Source organism: Pangasianodon hypophthalmus, chromosome 15 (genome assembly GCF_027358585.1).
Source record: "Pangasianodon hypophthalmus isolate fPanHyp1 chromosome 15, fPanHyp1.pri, whole genome shotgun sequence".
Taxonomy (NCBI): Eukaryota; Metazoa; Chordata; class Actinopteri; order Siluriformes; family Pangasiidae; genus Pangasianodon; species Pangasianodon hypophthalmus.
Genome location: NC_069724.1, coordinates 6,555,174 through 6,570,988, shown reverse-complemented (window position 1 = coordinate 6,570,988; position 15,815 = coordinate 6,555,174). Strand labels below are relative to the sequence as shown.

The window sequence follows — 15,815 nt, the reverse complement described above, 5'->3', positions numbered from 1 at the left end:
CGCTACTTTATTATATGCATCTACCTTGCTGGTGCCCCTTTGGGTCTATGGTTAGAGACTATAACTAATTATTCTTCCATACACAGTGTGTGCTATTCATCCTTGAGCGCTTCATCAGTGTCAGTTTCTAAAAACAGTACTGCTGCTGGATGGATATTTTTGGTTGGATGCCTGTTCTCAACCCAGCACTGACCCTAAGGTGCTTAAAAATCACAACAATGCTGCACTGTCTGATACACAGTGTCACTATTGTGCTGAGATTGATCCATCTTCCAGATAATATCAGACTAGTGGTGGTCCTGTGGTGGTCCCTGTCCACCGATGGATGAGGGGGATGACAAATTCTACAAAGCATAGCATAACAAATGGACTACAGTTAGCAAATGTATACCTACAAAGTGACCTATATGATAGGTTTAACTGATAAAATGAGCCTGATACCTTGGCCTGTAGCAAATAACATGTACAGTTTTATAATTCAATTCAATTCAATTCATTTTTATTTGTATAGTGCTTTTTTACAAAGGTCATTGTCTCAAAGCAGCTTTACACAAACAAAAGTAAAGTGAAGTGTGTGTGTGTGACGTCTCTGATGAGCAAGCAGGGTGACGGTGGCAAGGAAAAACTCCCTGAGATGGTGATAGGAAGAAACCTTGAGAGGAACCAGACTCAACAGAGAACTCATCCTCATATGGGTTTACACTGTAGTGCGCGTGTGTGTGAGTACAATGTGTGTTGGTGTAGTCCATGGAAAACAGCTGAAGCGTCTTCGTGGCAGTATGAAGCATTACCGGTGGACAGGTCCAGAGTGAAGGGTGAGGGGGGGAGGTCTGGATTACCAGCAGCTCAGGAGTGATGCTCATCTGGTCCAGAGCGTAGGGGGGTCTGGATCACCTGCAGCTCAGGAGTGTAGAGTATAAACCTTAGAAGATTCTGCACAATGGCCATTACTCCAACTAGAACATTAACAGGCCTACAAGTGCCTGGGGATTAATGGGAACAAACCAGAAGAAGTTTTGTAACTTGTAAATTGTTATGTAACAAATAAAAATGCATTAGTGTTGATACAGTGAAGCTGTCTGTAAGGAGACAATTATTCAACATTTATGGAAGGAGTCTCAGGTATCAGCACTTTGTAACAGTCAGTTAGGCTTCTGCCATGGGGGACTCTTCAAGATAGAGGACATTGTTGTTTGTTGTTTCTCAGTAACATGACAATGCTTCTTCACTCCACAGCATGTTAGCTGGTGTGTAGATAAAGTTGCTAACAATGCTAACACTGAAACTTAAAAGCTCATGAGAGCTCATTACAAAGAAAAACAGGACAGTGAAGTCACTCTTGATCATTCTTATAGATCAGTATGAGCCGAAACTTGTGTGTTTGTTATGTTATAACTTGGGACAAATTCATCCCTCTTCTTTTTTTCTTTTTCTTTTTTTTCCTTTTTCTTTCCTGTTGTGTGTTATGTCTATCGTTACGTCTGTTGTGTGCTGCATATACCTATGTTGGTCTTCAAATTTGCCCTAGAGGGTCCCTAGACTGTGAAACATCCAATTATGTTATTTTAATGGCCCAGTGTGCTTGAAGGTGTCTTGGCATTCCTTGATAATGCTAACTCTTGTTGAACTCTAAAAGTCACTGTAGGCTCTGAGAGTAGAGCTTTGTGTCCGTGGGCAGGAATGGTGTGCGGGCACAAAGAGTAAAATACACTGAACTGCTAGAGATCCGATCTTGACTAATCTCGCCTAATGCACCTTTAATTGTGTTAGTCATAATTTTTACTTGTTCAAATTTCATCCTAAAGAAAGATTTTTCGGTTTGTAACTTGTCCTATGTCAAGTTCTGCAGTGTTTGTTACTGGGCAATGCCAGACATGCTGTTCTGTAGAGATATGATCATAGTGTTGGAGACTGTGCGAGCTACAGAGCAATCAAGGGCACATGAACAGAATTTCCAGTTTTCTTCACATGAACACAATTTCCAATTGTCTTCAGCATATTGCTCTGTTACTGTGCTGTAGTTCTAATCAGAAACATCCTAGATGTTCAGTATTCTCTGTATAAAGAATTTTCTGCTGGTCTGTTTATCATTTAATCACAGCAAGTTGCAGCACATTATTACTAGCCTAGAAGGCACTAGGGATCAAACTGGGACAATGAATTAATAGAATCAAAACATTTGTGGTGTTGAAAATTTATTGCTTTGTCTTTTACACTGTAACATTTACAAATTACCAACATTTACAAATTTACAACTATAACATTTACAAATGACCATTGCACTACAGTATATATCTGTAGGCTAAAGAAAGTGATTCAAGTGGAAAAGACGATCATAAAAGTTAGTTTTTAATTATCCAAAGTGTAAAAACCAGTTCAAAGCTAGTACAATGAACAGTATGTAAGCTCCTTGAGTTATCTTGACCATTGTTCATATTCATTCTCAGTGTCTAATTGGTAGATGTTCTCCACAGCCATTGACCTGATGTTCAGACCAAAGCTGACGTCTGAGTTGCTGTAGATGGCTGAGGTGTTAGAGATCTGGTTTCTGGTGGGAGAGAATTGGAACCACATGTAAGAAATATTTTACATACTGACTTTCAGTTATAAATGGTTTTACTTCACTGAAGCAGTGAAGCAGTGAGGCACAAATGGAAGTAAATTAGATCAGGCAACAGCTAAAAAAGATAATTCTACCTGAATGCAAGGCCACCTCACAAAAATAATGAAATATGTTCTATGCATATTGCTGCTTATTCTCTCTGCTGTTTTTAATATAATAACTAGTGAAGTAATAAGCAGCATTTGATTTCTTAAGTTGATAATCTGTACATTTTACACAGAGTTACACTTTCGCTGTCATTGTGGCACTTTTAAAAGTTTTAGTGAGTGTCCTAAAGTTTGTAGTGGGCAGGCTTTGATTTCCATGATAGGGACAGTTCGTCTTTAAATAAATTCCTGCATTAATGCTTGTACAGTACAAAAGTTGACACAAGTTAGCTTCCTGCTGACATACTAAAAAAAAATCTAAAAAAATGTACAAATTTTACAGATTGGTTCTTGACAATTTATTGCAAAATATTCTTACTTTTCATCGAATAACCTTTTTGCCTTTCTATATGACTCAAATGAACATGAATTTCCTTTCACTTACGTTTCTAAAGATTCCCTGGTTCTTGTTTTTTTCTTCCCTGAAGAGAGAACAGTCATTCAGCATGGACTTTAGATCAAAGTTGAAAGAACAATATTGGTGCTTATTGTGAGATTTATGTACTCACATATCAGATAAATGGCAGTGCCAAAAACCAGGAAAATCAGCAGGATCGATACAACAGTTACAGGAAGTATATCATCTGTTGGTTCTTGCCCCTTAATAATAAGAACCTTAAGAATTAGTAACAATAACAATGATATACATAATACAGAATTTCTATCTGAAGTCATGCATTCTTACAGTTTTATTAGCCTCTGGAGTCGAGTCGTTAGAGTAGTGCCTTGTGCTAGAGACTGGTGTTCATCATTTTTGTAACCAAAAGAGAAAAGGATTAAAGGTGACATTATAAAGTGTTGTCAGATCCATTTTTCTGGATTTTATATTATTGCATTTTACAGACTTAATATACAGGAAATAATTAAAAGCAGCTGTAAAATAGAAGTGTCACAGTGAAAGGCATGACATTATGCATTTTGCTGTACCGTTTGTCGTTTCAGTGTACGTTGGATCAAATGGATCCGGTGTTACCAGCTCTGGGGGACTTGGTAATAAAGAATTTACTTCAGTAGTTGTTGAAGGTTCTGTTTTTGAAAAAAGAAAAGAAAGAGAAATTGTTACTTTTTTTGTACTATATTAAATGCCTCTAATACCCGTGTAGTCACACGTTAAGTATACATGCTACACAGGCTCCCCGACTGGAGTAACAGAAAAGTGATTGCTTATCTTCAAGACATCTCAGGTTTGAATCCTGACAATGTCAGAGCCGTCCATGGCCAGGAGACAAGAGAGCAAAATGATTTGTGCACTCTGGGTGAGAGGGATGGGATACTCTCTCTCCCCTATCAATCAGAGCGACTCTAGCCAATAGTGGGCATCTGTGAGCTCATGTATGTGGAGGAGACTTTCTTTCTAGTGTCTTACACTGCCCTGTGATGCAGCAGGAGCAGCAGTTTGAAAAGATGCATGTTTCAGAGGAAGCCTGTGCTAGTACCACAGCTGGAACTTGTTGTACGATAGGGTAGGACTGGCTAGTGGGTGGAGATTGGCAGGATTTTTTTTTTTAATATAAGGAATAAAACAGGACAGTGCATGGTCATACAGGACAATAATAATCCATTCTTGTCCCTATAACAGCACATCCTGAAGTGTTTTGTTCCTCTTATACTATGGAAAATTGCAGATGATATCAATTTTCATTTATTAAAGAACGACACACCATACTTTTTCTGTTTATAGTTAGTTTTAAATGTTATGGAACATCCAAGAAACAATTTATCTTCTGTCCTCATCTATAGCAGCTATAAACAATTATCTTACTAACCTCTCTGTTTTCTCTCTCTTGAAATTAATAAAACCAAAAAAATCAGGTTGTCAGGTTATATAGAAATGGCATAGGCTGTTAGTGTGTGCTAACACTGGAGACTCCTTCCAATAACGCGAAATAAATGTGTGAAACATCACCATGTCAACGATTAATTTTTTTAAATCAGTTTATGTAAAGTACATGCCATACAAGTCTGTAAGTGTGGAAGTTGCTAGTATAGAAATAATAATGTATAATTAATCAACCTGCGATTTGTCTTGCTGGCACTACTGTCAGAACTGCTGTTATAGAAAATTAATCGACACCTTCTGACCAATCAGAATTGGGAATTCAACAGAATTGCACATTTTATGTAAATAAACATGTGCTTTGAAGCCATTTTTGGCTTCTATAAGTAAACAAGTATCTTGGCTTAAAAATGTAACTTTTATATACTTATATACCTGTATATGTACAGTATTTGTGCTGTACAATGCTAATCTGACAAAATCAAATGTATAAATGGGCTAATACCATTAATAACCTGTTATATAACTGCCACAACTAAAGTGTAAATACATAAAATTACACTTTAAAATAAATAAACAGTTCCTGTGTAGTTAGTTTGTAGATACAAACATGATCAAAAAGAAAATAATATTGGACAACCAGCAGTTTATACAAATTTAATACACTGGTGAGAATACACAGAGATACACAGAGAGAATACACAGAGAGAATACTCTTTTACAAGAGTCAGCAGTTTGTCCATTACTCACGTGAGCCAAAACTAAAACTGTAAAACTGCATCCATGTTAAGTTTATGTTCAACTACATAGGTATTAGAGACAAATAATAATAATAATAATAATAATAATAATAATAATAATAATTTACATCTCCAAAGTCTAAGGATTGTTTTAATTGAGCGATACTGTTAAAGTGGAGCCTCCGTATTTTTGGCGTTCACAATAAAACTAGACTCAAAAAAGGACTCAGTTCCTTTTCTAACTAAGTTTTTCCATTGCTGAGCTATCAGAACACTTGTTCACACCACACACCACTTCCTTAGAACTCAGAGACCAGCTGCTACCTAGCACTGCTGTATTGAGTGTCCACCTGACCACACTGGCAGCCATTAGAGTATTTTTTTCTGGTTTTTTTTCTGCAAGGTGACATAAAACTGCAGCTACGTAATGACAGTAAGTTTCAGTTTATTTAGCCATAAACCAAATGTGACGTGGACTGGTACCACTTTGTTTTCACATACATCAAAGTAGACAGCAAAATGAACCACAAGCACAAAATGAACCACTATCTTTAGAGGTGGTCTGAGTACTGTTAACTTGTGGGCCTTTTAGAGCATTCCAACTTGGACTAAAATGTCCCTAGCCTTGAAAGTGAACTCGGCTCACTTGCTAGCTCTCTTCACATATTATGAGGCCTTAGTCCACTTCCCATTCACACCTGTTCCTTTCGGACTAAGACCAACAATCGCTGAGATTTGTGGGTAACTCATTGCCCTGACTGTCTCAATTGCTTGTACCTTTGTCTCATCTTCTTGTATCAGTATTATATTGGGGTCCTGTTGAGCCCCTTTACTTTCATTTCTTCAGAGAAGTGTAAAAACACTTAACTGGTTTCTTATATAATCCTCACTCCAAATGTCAAGGAGAGCCATTGTCTCCTCCTCTGACCACACAATTCCTCGTATCACCACGTTTTAAATATTTGAGCTCAGCTATGCTGTAACATCACATAAGCAATGTAGGGGGAAGCTTGGGGTCAAAAGGTTATAGAAAAAGTGACTATTTTGAGAAATGAGCTAGGAGTGCTTTGCATTCACAGTCTATCAACAAATGAATAAATGAAATCATGAAGAGGACTTGAAAAGAACTTTACTCATACTAGCTCCCAAAAGGGGCTGAGTTTGGTTTGCTTTTTGGGGGACTAACATATGGTCCAGATTGAGAAGGAAAAGCACTGAATCCACTTAATTTGGTTGAGACGAGCCGAGTGTGAAAACACCCTCAGGCTTATACAATAATATGTCACCCCCTATCATAGTATTTTGTGTTATTTTCTTTAGTCTAGCATTACAGATTTCTGAGAAACTCAATCTTAGACTAATTTTATCTGCCCTGTTTTGGTTTTGTTGCGCACAAGCTCAAGGCCACTGAGCAGTAACAATGTTATTTTGGAGTTGTTACTACAGACAGCTTTTTGAGCTGTTACTAAAACAAGGAAATCGTTTTTTCATTTTTAAAGCTGCCCAAATTAAGTAGAGTTTCTGCCGAAGATTAAATCTGTAGTCAGCATGATGATAAGTTATGTCAATGGTGTCATTAATCATTCCAAAGAAATAGCATAGAATTGTTTCATAATTGTGTTATTGTTAGATTACATGAGGAAGTAGTATTCCTGGCACTCCAGTAGCACATGATGTTAATGTTGCTGAGCAAATAGAGTACTGTTACAAATGACACTAACTCAAAGTTGCACTTCTCTTTCTAATATAATTGCAAATTTCTGTAATTACACTGTAATTTCCAAATGAAGCATTTATGAGTTATATTGTGAACTTGAGCTATTAGAATTGTGGTTGTTTTAGTGGATACGTACCTTTAATAATGACTAAGTCGACTATGATTTTTTTATCATTGAACAATCCAGGTACATGCACACGGCATCCATATCTTCCAGAGTCTTTCTGCGTGGTGCTGTGGATTGTCAAAGATGCATCTCCTTTCTGTAATTCTCCATCTAGCTGATATCTGTGTGACGTTCGCCTCACCACTTCATCTCCATCAGTGGCAATGATTTCATTACCACACCCTGACATTGGAATTTCCCCCCTCATCCAACATATCTCGCATTTCCCATGATAACGATAGTCATACTTGCATGGCAGAGTGACGTTCTGACCACTGATGCCTTTAACAGTAATGCTCCTGCATGGACAGACTAAAGAGGGTTGCAGAGGGGAACATTAAGTTAGATATTGTGTAGCAGTGGTTCTCAAACTACGGACCCCCAAGAGTCCATGATTTTTAAATGTTGTTACAGTAATGTTAATCATAATCCACCTTCATCCAAATTGTATTTATTATTAAATTCTTATCATTGTTACCCTGTTTGACGGGTCACTTGAGTGTAATGGGTTTAATCCAACCCATCCATTAAATGGGTTTAACCCTTAATAACTGAAAATAATGTCAATTTGGACCTGTGTGTGGAATGTTCAGAAATAAAAAGCTTTAACAATAACCAGCATACATGTAAAGGGGTCACTGGCTGTGAAAAAGTTTGAGAACCCCTGTTTTAAGCAATTAAGGAGCAATATGGCTGCACTACATCAGACAAATTTTGATTTAACAGCTATGTTACACCATCCATAGAAATTACCATTCTTGCCTTTTACTTTGCTTCCTAATCTCTGATACAGTTAATCCTGTTTATAGAGAGTATATTTGTAATGTAACTGATTCTAAAAATATAGTATGAATACGGACCACAATAGTTAAAATGAGTCAGTTACAGCATTTAACTCAATAACACAAATCTGCTTTTGAAAACTATTAACTTTTTGGTAATTTTGCTTACCTGTGAGACAGAGAAGGAGCCAGACTGAGGAGATCTGAGAATATACCCAACTCATGGTGAAAGTTTGGCTCTGATTGACACACTCCTTTACTTCTCGCCTCTTTCTTTTGAGAGTTGCACATTTAAATGAACCTGCATGTGACTTCCTGCCTGATGTAATAGGAAACCATATGTCCTTCTATGCTGTGTCATTTTTGATTAGATAAACAAGGTGCTCTGTGGTTACTAATGAATTATGGCTGCATGAACTGAGTCTTTCTGAAAGTGACATTATCATTTTAAAAAATAAACTTTCCTAAGAACACAAAATAAATAGTTTAAAAATTCAGTTCTTTTACACTTCCAAAATGTAAGATTCAGAAGCCTCCTCCTCATAATCGTAATGTGTGATGCAACACTAGGTGCCAGTATTGGGCTAATTTTAAAAATTTCAATTAAATCGATCCATCTTTCATCTCAATCATCTTCAGTAAGCTTTTTTTTTGTTTTTTTTTTTGTCAAGATCGCAATGGATCTGATGCATTTCCAGAGAACACTGTGTGTGAGGTGACAATACACTCTAGATGGGCTGCCAGTCCATTGCAGGGCACCATCCATACACACACACACACACACATTCACACACACACACATTCACACACATATTCACACATAGGGGCAATATAGAGTGGCCAATCCACCTACCAGAATGCATTTGGGAGTTGGGAGGAAACTGGAGAACCTAGAGGAAAACCACACGGACATGGGGAGAACAACCACACAGGCAGTAATTTGACCACATCCATCATTCATTCATTTGTTTATTCATATAAGCATGTATTGATTGATTGATTGATTATAATTTAATTTGGATATAGTTAAATTATTACATATAGAGGAGCTACGTGGTCAATTCAAGTGTGATGTCCTAAAGAAAGAAGTCTATACTCTTTAAATCTAGAATGCTTAAGCCTTCTTTGGCTTGTTCCTCTGGAGTAAACTTTAAAGTTTTTGTATAGAACATCTGGATTTCACATACAGAGCAGGTTCTTTGAATAGATTCTTTGCTTCCTAAACAGGTTCTACTTGGAGTCCTCTCTGAAAGGCAAACCCTCTGTTGTACTGTCCCTAGAAAAATTAAGGTTCTTTGGCTGGTTCCTCTGGGGGATCCCTTAAAGATTCCATGTAGAACTTCTATGTAGAACAGATGTTTCCCATGCACAGAGGATTCCAAGTAGACCCTCTCTAGGAACCTATCTAAAGAACTCCCATGTATATATGAAGAGGTGAAAGCTTTTTGTTGGTGTTTTAAGGCTAGTGTTTTCTTTTTTTTCCCTTTCACATGTGTGTTACTGGAGTGTACATGAAATAAGAAACAGATTTTAGACCCCTGTGGTAGTATTTTTTTCTTTATATTTTCATTTTTGTTCTAGCACATACAGTGGAAGCAGTTTGGAATTGAATACATGAACCTTGAGGGTACAATCTTAAGAGCACACGGGAGTGAAGTGAAAGACCATTAAGGCATTGATAAGATAAAGCTGTTTGCTGAAACCTAGTGCAAGACTGTAGCACAACATCCATCCAACAGAAACATATACCACCACCACCAAAACAAAAAAAAAATACAACAACCCCAAAACAAAAAAAAAACCAAAACTAGATAAAAAGAGGAAGATCTACACAACGTCAGAGCAAAACAAAACTGAAATGATGGTTTAACTGGAAACAGATTAAGTTTCAGTTTGGATCAGGATTGTTGTTTAAACTGGTCACATGTTTAAAGTCTCTCACATTAGACTGAAAGAAGAAAAAGGGAGTTTTAGATCGAGAATTAGATGTTCACTCAGAGAAAAAAAGCAAAAATTAAAGATTCCATTTTTGGTGTAATGGTATAATATTTCACAGAAACATATCATATCTAATGAGCAGCCACATGTGCTACAGGCATGTGGGGAGAGGAGATGCTGCTGCTGTGGTTGCGTCTGGGGGTATTTTCCATTTCACTGCTGTCTTCATGTTTTCTGGAGCGTCGCAGTTCTAAGGGCAGAAAGACTTTAGTGCATAGCAAGCAAAGTGCCTCATGAGTCATCTTTTTCACTTCCACAGTTCCAGAGAGACAGTGTCTGAGAGCTAAATTAAACCACAATGCAGCAGAAGGAAATGTGGAAATTTCCACACAGTTCAACCTCTGGAACCTGACAAACATAACTCTCTTGATTTTTCAGATGAGTAATACTCAGTTTTAGCTTTTAATTAGATTAAGATTTCAGGTATTAGAGTTGATGATGCAAAAAATGCTGCAATTCTGAATAATAAAATCAACTTTTAGAAGCTAATCTTGTTAACCCTTGTTTAATATTGTTGAGCAAAACGTTACACAGTAAATCTTGTTGCCTCCTAAAGAAAGGTAGTAATCAGCATGAGCCAAGGGGAGAGAAAATGCATAAAAAAAATGCATTTGTCTTATATTTGTCATTCATACAGTACTTTCGCAACAGTTAGCCATATAATGTGTCATCATCAAACACCTTGTATAAACAGGACATGGACAATTTAAAAAAATGTCACTAAAATTCATTAATTTTAAGAGCCACAAAGTAATTTGTAAAAATTAAAAAAAGTAAAATATTATTCCAAAAGACTTAGTCAAATAATCTTATATCAATATAACATGAATATCTGGCTCTTGCAATATTTATTTTAGAAGCTTAGAAATAAGTTAAACCCTCATGTTTCTTAAACTAGTATTATTTATTGCATTTATTTTAGCATTAATACACCATTAATGCTGAATTTCATGGTTTGTTCATGTTAAATAAGGTGATAAATAATGTAATTTAAGGAAGCCTTAATGTAAAATGTTAGTGTTAAATCTAAAGGTTAAATGCCTTCTTTTGATAAATGTGCTGTTTATTTATTTATGTGTTAACTCTGGTGGGTTTAACCCCTCCAAATCTCATCTTATTATGCAATTATTAATCATAAAGTATACAATTCAGTAACTAGTATGACTGATATTAATAAACTACAGGAAAACCAAAGAGGAAGTGTATGTACATATTTCTGAGAGTGAATAATGGAAATTTGTAAGACAGCTCCTGGGATTTTAAGGGATTACATAAGAGACTCAGCTGTTGTTTAGTGTCATTTTATCATATTTTATCAAGTTTATCATAATTGTATTTGAACACAGTTTATGTGACCTACCTTGGACCTTTATGGCACACCCATAAGCACTGCATAAACATTTTTAAAGCAATACTAGAGGATTTATATAAGGTATGTCAAGACCTGTGAGATGACATAAAAGCCATATTTATTTTACCTTTAATTCACCGTATCAGAATTCCAGTGGATCAAATGTTTACACACACCAAATTGACAGTCTTTCTAAACAGTGTGGAAGATTCCTGAAATTGATGTAATGACTATTAAATAACAAATTAATAACAAATGTGGACCTCCACAAGTCCAGGTCCTCCTTAGAAGCAATTTCCAAACAACAGAAAGTTCCACAAGCATCTGTACAAACAACTGTATGCAAATCTAAAATGCTCTGGACCACGCAGGTCAAATTAACTCCTAGGGATGAAAGAACGTTAATGTGAAAGGTTTAACTCAAGACAACAACAAAGTGATTGCTGAAGCAATTATCTGCTCTCTGGTCACATGAAACAAAGTTGATCAGCATTATGTATGGAGGCAAAAGGGTAAGACGTTTAATCCAAAGAACACTATACTAACTGTGAAGCATGGGGGTGGCAGTATCATGTTGTGGGGGTGTTTTGCTGGAAAAGGCTTTTTAGATACCCTAATAAACACAGGGAATGTATGGTAACATGAAATGTGTGCAGTTGTGAAAAATTTATAATTGAGTTTGAAAGTCTTTAGTCTAGGTGTATGTAAACATTTGGCCTCAACTGTATTATTTACTGTATTAAGAAATTTCTATAGGAGGTGTATTTACTGTATTTACCTTTTAATAGGAGCATGGAATTGAATGCTTATCCGGTGCTAGAGGTCAATTTACATTCAAAACTCTTATAAAACATTTTTCCTATACCGCTTTAATTATTTATGAAGCCCATATGCCAGCCACATTCATTTATTTGAACATCCTCAAACTAAAGTTTTAATCATGTTTACATTAATAACCCTGTCATGAAGCACTATGTACTGCATATTCTATAACTTTCTCATGAACTAATAATATGCAAGAAAATTATAAAAACATTATAATAATCTCAATCAGTCGGCCCATAATTGAGGGCTGTTCTCTCTTCTCTCTTTCATGAAAAGACAAAGTCACATAAAACCTCTGATTTCACGTCATTACATTTGAAATACACCTTTCAGTAATTCTCCAGTTTTGCTTTGTTTAAAGATTTATGCAGTGCTTATGTATTTGTTATAAAGGCACTATATACCCTTAAAATAAAGTGTTAACAAAATTTCTAATAAGTGTCCATATACGTAACTATACCTAAAATATCTCATTTAAATTTTCACATTCTTTCATATACACTTAAACTTACTCCATATAAGTGCCAGGATTAAACCAGGGATGAATATAATGGCTCCCCCTCTCAGTACAGTCAGGATAAAGGTTTCCACTCTATTCTAAATAAGCAAGAAAAAGCAAGTTCATTAGAACCTGAAGTCTTGGTTCATTAAGGGCAGTATTGAAAAGATATTCACACAAACCTCAGAATGTGTCTTCTGTACAGCTGAACTGTATCCCGAGTTGACAGTGACTTCTGAAATGAGTTGATAGTTTTTTATCTCATTCACTCTGTGTGTCTCAGAAATACTGTACACTGGGAATAACACAGCTGCACCAGAATATTGATGACATGACTAGCATGTGTAAGTGAAGATAATAAAGCTGAATTGATTTTTTTTATTATTATTTGTAATGTGGTCTAGAATGCATAGTGGAATTATGTAGATATTTCTCTGTTCAAGGCCAGGGGAAAAGACATGGAAAACTAAACATAATGTCAGTAACCAACAGAATCCCTGGAAAAAGTTTATATTTCAGCACAAATTATTATGTTGTCTCTACATGGACTACATTACTGTCTGTTTCCACAAGGAAGCTTAATGCCACAAAATGTAGGTCATGTGTCTTGAATTGGTAAATTGATATATATTTATATCAATAATTTTCAATATTTAGGAAAGATATACAGTAGATGGGAAATAAGCCAAAATCTAAAAATCGTCAACTAAAAGCACAATCAGACTTTTTTTTTTTAATCATGTTAGTTAATATGAAATTTGATAATTGACAAAATCAGCAAAATTACTCTTTTTGCCTGTGATGCTTAGCCTTAGTATCAGTTAAAGAATAAACAGTGAGGATTATCTGTCTGTTGTTATGAAGTGCTATGTTCTCACTGACCTTTTGTTTGCTTCTCTGCAGAAGTTGGGAATAATTTTGTGAAGTTGAATGTGTCTAGTCCTTTGAAAATTAAAAAAAGAGAGAAGAATTTAGGCAACCCAAAGGGATTATCAGATTGGCTGCTTATTCTGTAACACTTCATTTGCACAATGTAGAGTGGTCATGGAGCAGTGAAATCAGATATATGCTTTAGTTCTGTTAAAACTATTATTTTAATAACTGTTGTTCATAAACTTGTCATGCAAAATATTATTGGGGGTGTGCTCACCGTTTGTAATGATTAGGTAAACACTGTAGCTGAGGTCATTGAATAGTCCTGGAATCTCGATACGGCATACGTAAAATCCAGTGTCTGCTTTTTGTGCTGCCTTGATAGTGAGTGAAACATCCCCATGCTGGAGTTTACTGGGTAAACTGTATCTGTATGACACTCTGTAGTTTACCGTCAGTCCATCAGTGGCGATGAGTATATGTTCACAGTTGAACCAGGACTGATCTCTTCCCCAACAAACATTTGATATGCCATAAGTACTGACATTATATTTACAGGGTAAAGTAACCATATCCCCAACTAGTCCTACCACCGTCAAAATAGATCCTTCACACACTAGAGAAAAAGCACAGAGAATTCATCATGACTTCACCTCCTGTGATATTTAGACTTAACCTTTAAGTAGCTGCTAGATGGATTACATGTAAAAAAAAAAATTTAAAAAAAAGTACAGTACTTACATACAACCAAGATGTCTAATGTAATTAGAACCACAGAAGTCAGCATTTTCTGCAGCAGTACAATCTCTTGAAGCACTTGCTTACAGACAAATGGGCTGCAATCTGGAAATAGTCTAGCTACTTCTGTTTTCCATGAGTGTGGTTCACCAATAGGAAAGATTTTAAAATATATTTAGACATGCCATTTGAGTAGCACTGGCTATTCATCCCACTTGCAGGTTTAACTAATAGTGGCATAAATCAAAGTGTTATTTACATGATATTCTCGTAAATGGATAATGCAGTACTTAAAAGGGCACATCCACACATCAGAGCTGTAAACTGATTTGGATTTGGGGATAGAGTCAGTAAATACACATTACAACATTAACAATGCCTGAAACATGTTGTCAGCTTGTTTATTGTAGATCATTTTTTGTCTTCAACACAGTGCATTTATTTATTATTTTATTTATTAAACTATTTATTAACTGGTGGGTAACATTTTATATATTTATTACCTTAAGGTGCTACACCCACGTTTGATAACTTTATTGGAGTTATAATTAAATATAATAATTAATATAATCTAATAACTACAATAAAATAGCAGTATTAAGATATGGGCCCTCCTGATTGGTCCTTCTACACTATAAATAAAAAAAAACCACATTGTGTTTCAGGAAGTCTGACCGCATTTGAAGCCTGACTCAATACAATAATTTTTTTTAAACAAATACAAAGAAAGAACCTCAGTCTTTCAGTAAGCTTGTGTGTAAATGTAGGCCAAACCCAACCTGAAATTCTTGCCAGATTTACAAACATTTTGGTAATGCTGATTTTCTTCATACTCGTGTCTGCATGCTGATAAATGCCAATCATGTGTAAATTATCAAGTGCACCCATGGCAGAGCTGATTTACATTTAGTGATGCCAAAAAAAAAAACCCTCCATAAAAGGCAAAGCTCACAGAGAGGTGAAAACAATATGGAGACTATAAAGTGTTAGATATCTTAGATATGCCCAATAAATATTTTGCACACTGCATACAACTACAAGTAGTAGCATATAGTAAAAAGTAAATACTTCAAACACTGCCATCTGCTTGACCTGTTTTTCCACCGTCTTATCTGTGCATGAGAGACTCTGCTGAATCTACTGACACCACATTCCTCATGAGGTCAGACGGCAAAATTACCACTTGAGCTCATTTCACCCAGGGAAATTCTTCTGCATCACATTTTTCATACCAGTAAGTATAAAGTGGATCAGACCAGATAAATAAGCCGGCACAGCTCAGGGTAATTGTTTTCTGAGCATATTTCAAGTCCATAGACCTGCTTACACCACCTTACTGTCCTTGTAAAGCTGCATGGCATCAGTCATCTATAGGCACTGTCCTTGATGATGATGAAATGAACAAGCAGTTATGAAGATGTATGCTGTTTCTAATCTTGAAAATAGCCAACAGGCTGAAGAGTCTTTATAATGGCCAAGCCCTGTTGGATTTCATATTAAGGGGAAGTGGTAGTACCAGTTATTGGTGAAAGTTATTTGTCTTTTCATGAAACAATGATGGTCATTATGACTAATTTCTT

The 15,815-nt window shown here is 35.9% G+C and overlaps 2 protein-coding genes across 2 annotated transcripts; both read right to left on the bottom strand.

Annotated features, from left to right (window-relative positions):
• Positions 1 to 2,178: 2,178 nt before the first annotated feature.
• Positions 2,179 to 8,239, bottom strand: havcr1 (hepatitis A virus cellular receptor 1). Its single transcript, XM_026938829.3, has 7 exons — positions 8,121 to 8,239; positions 7,140 to 7,481; positions 3,697 to 3,795; positions 3,455 to 3,507; positions 3,279 to 3,369; positions 3,155 to 3,191; positions 2,179 to 2,548 (listed from the first exon to the last, which is right to left on the bottom strand). Exons 1-7 carry the CDS (start codon positions 8,173 to 8,175, stop codon positions 2,416 to 2,418), a joined length of 810 nt encoding a protein of 269 aa, XP_026794630.1. The 5' UTR covers positions 8,176 to 8,239; the 3' UTR covers positions 2,179 to 2,415.
• A 1,261-nt stretch (positions 8,240 to 9,500) lies between these two features.
• On the bottom strand, positions 9,501 to 14,457 carry havcr2 (hepatitis A virus cellular receptor 2). Its single transcript, XM_026938913.3, is given in 7 exon segments — positions 9,501 to 10,088; positions 10,090 to 10,139; positions 12,638 to 12,722; positions 12,807 to 12,859; positions 13,507 to 13,566; positions 13,775 to 14,113; positions 14,239 to 14,457. Coding segments are annotated over 7 exon segments (681 nt in total). The 5' UTR covers positions 14,285 to 14,457; the 3' UTR covers positions 9,501 to 10,040.
• Between the last annotated feature and the right edge of the window lie 1,358 nt (positions 14,458 to 15,815).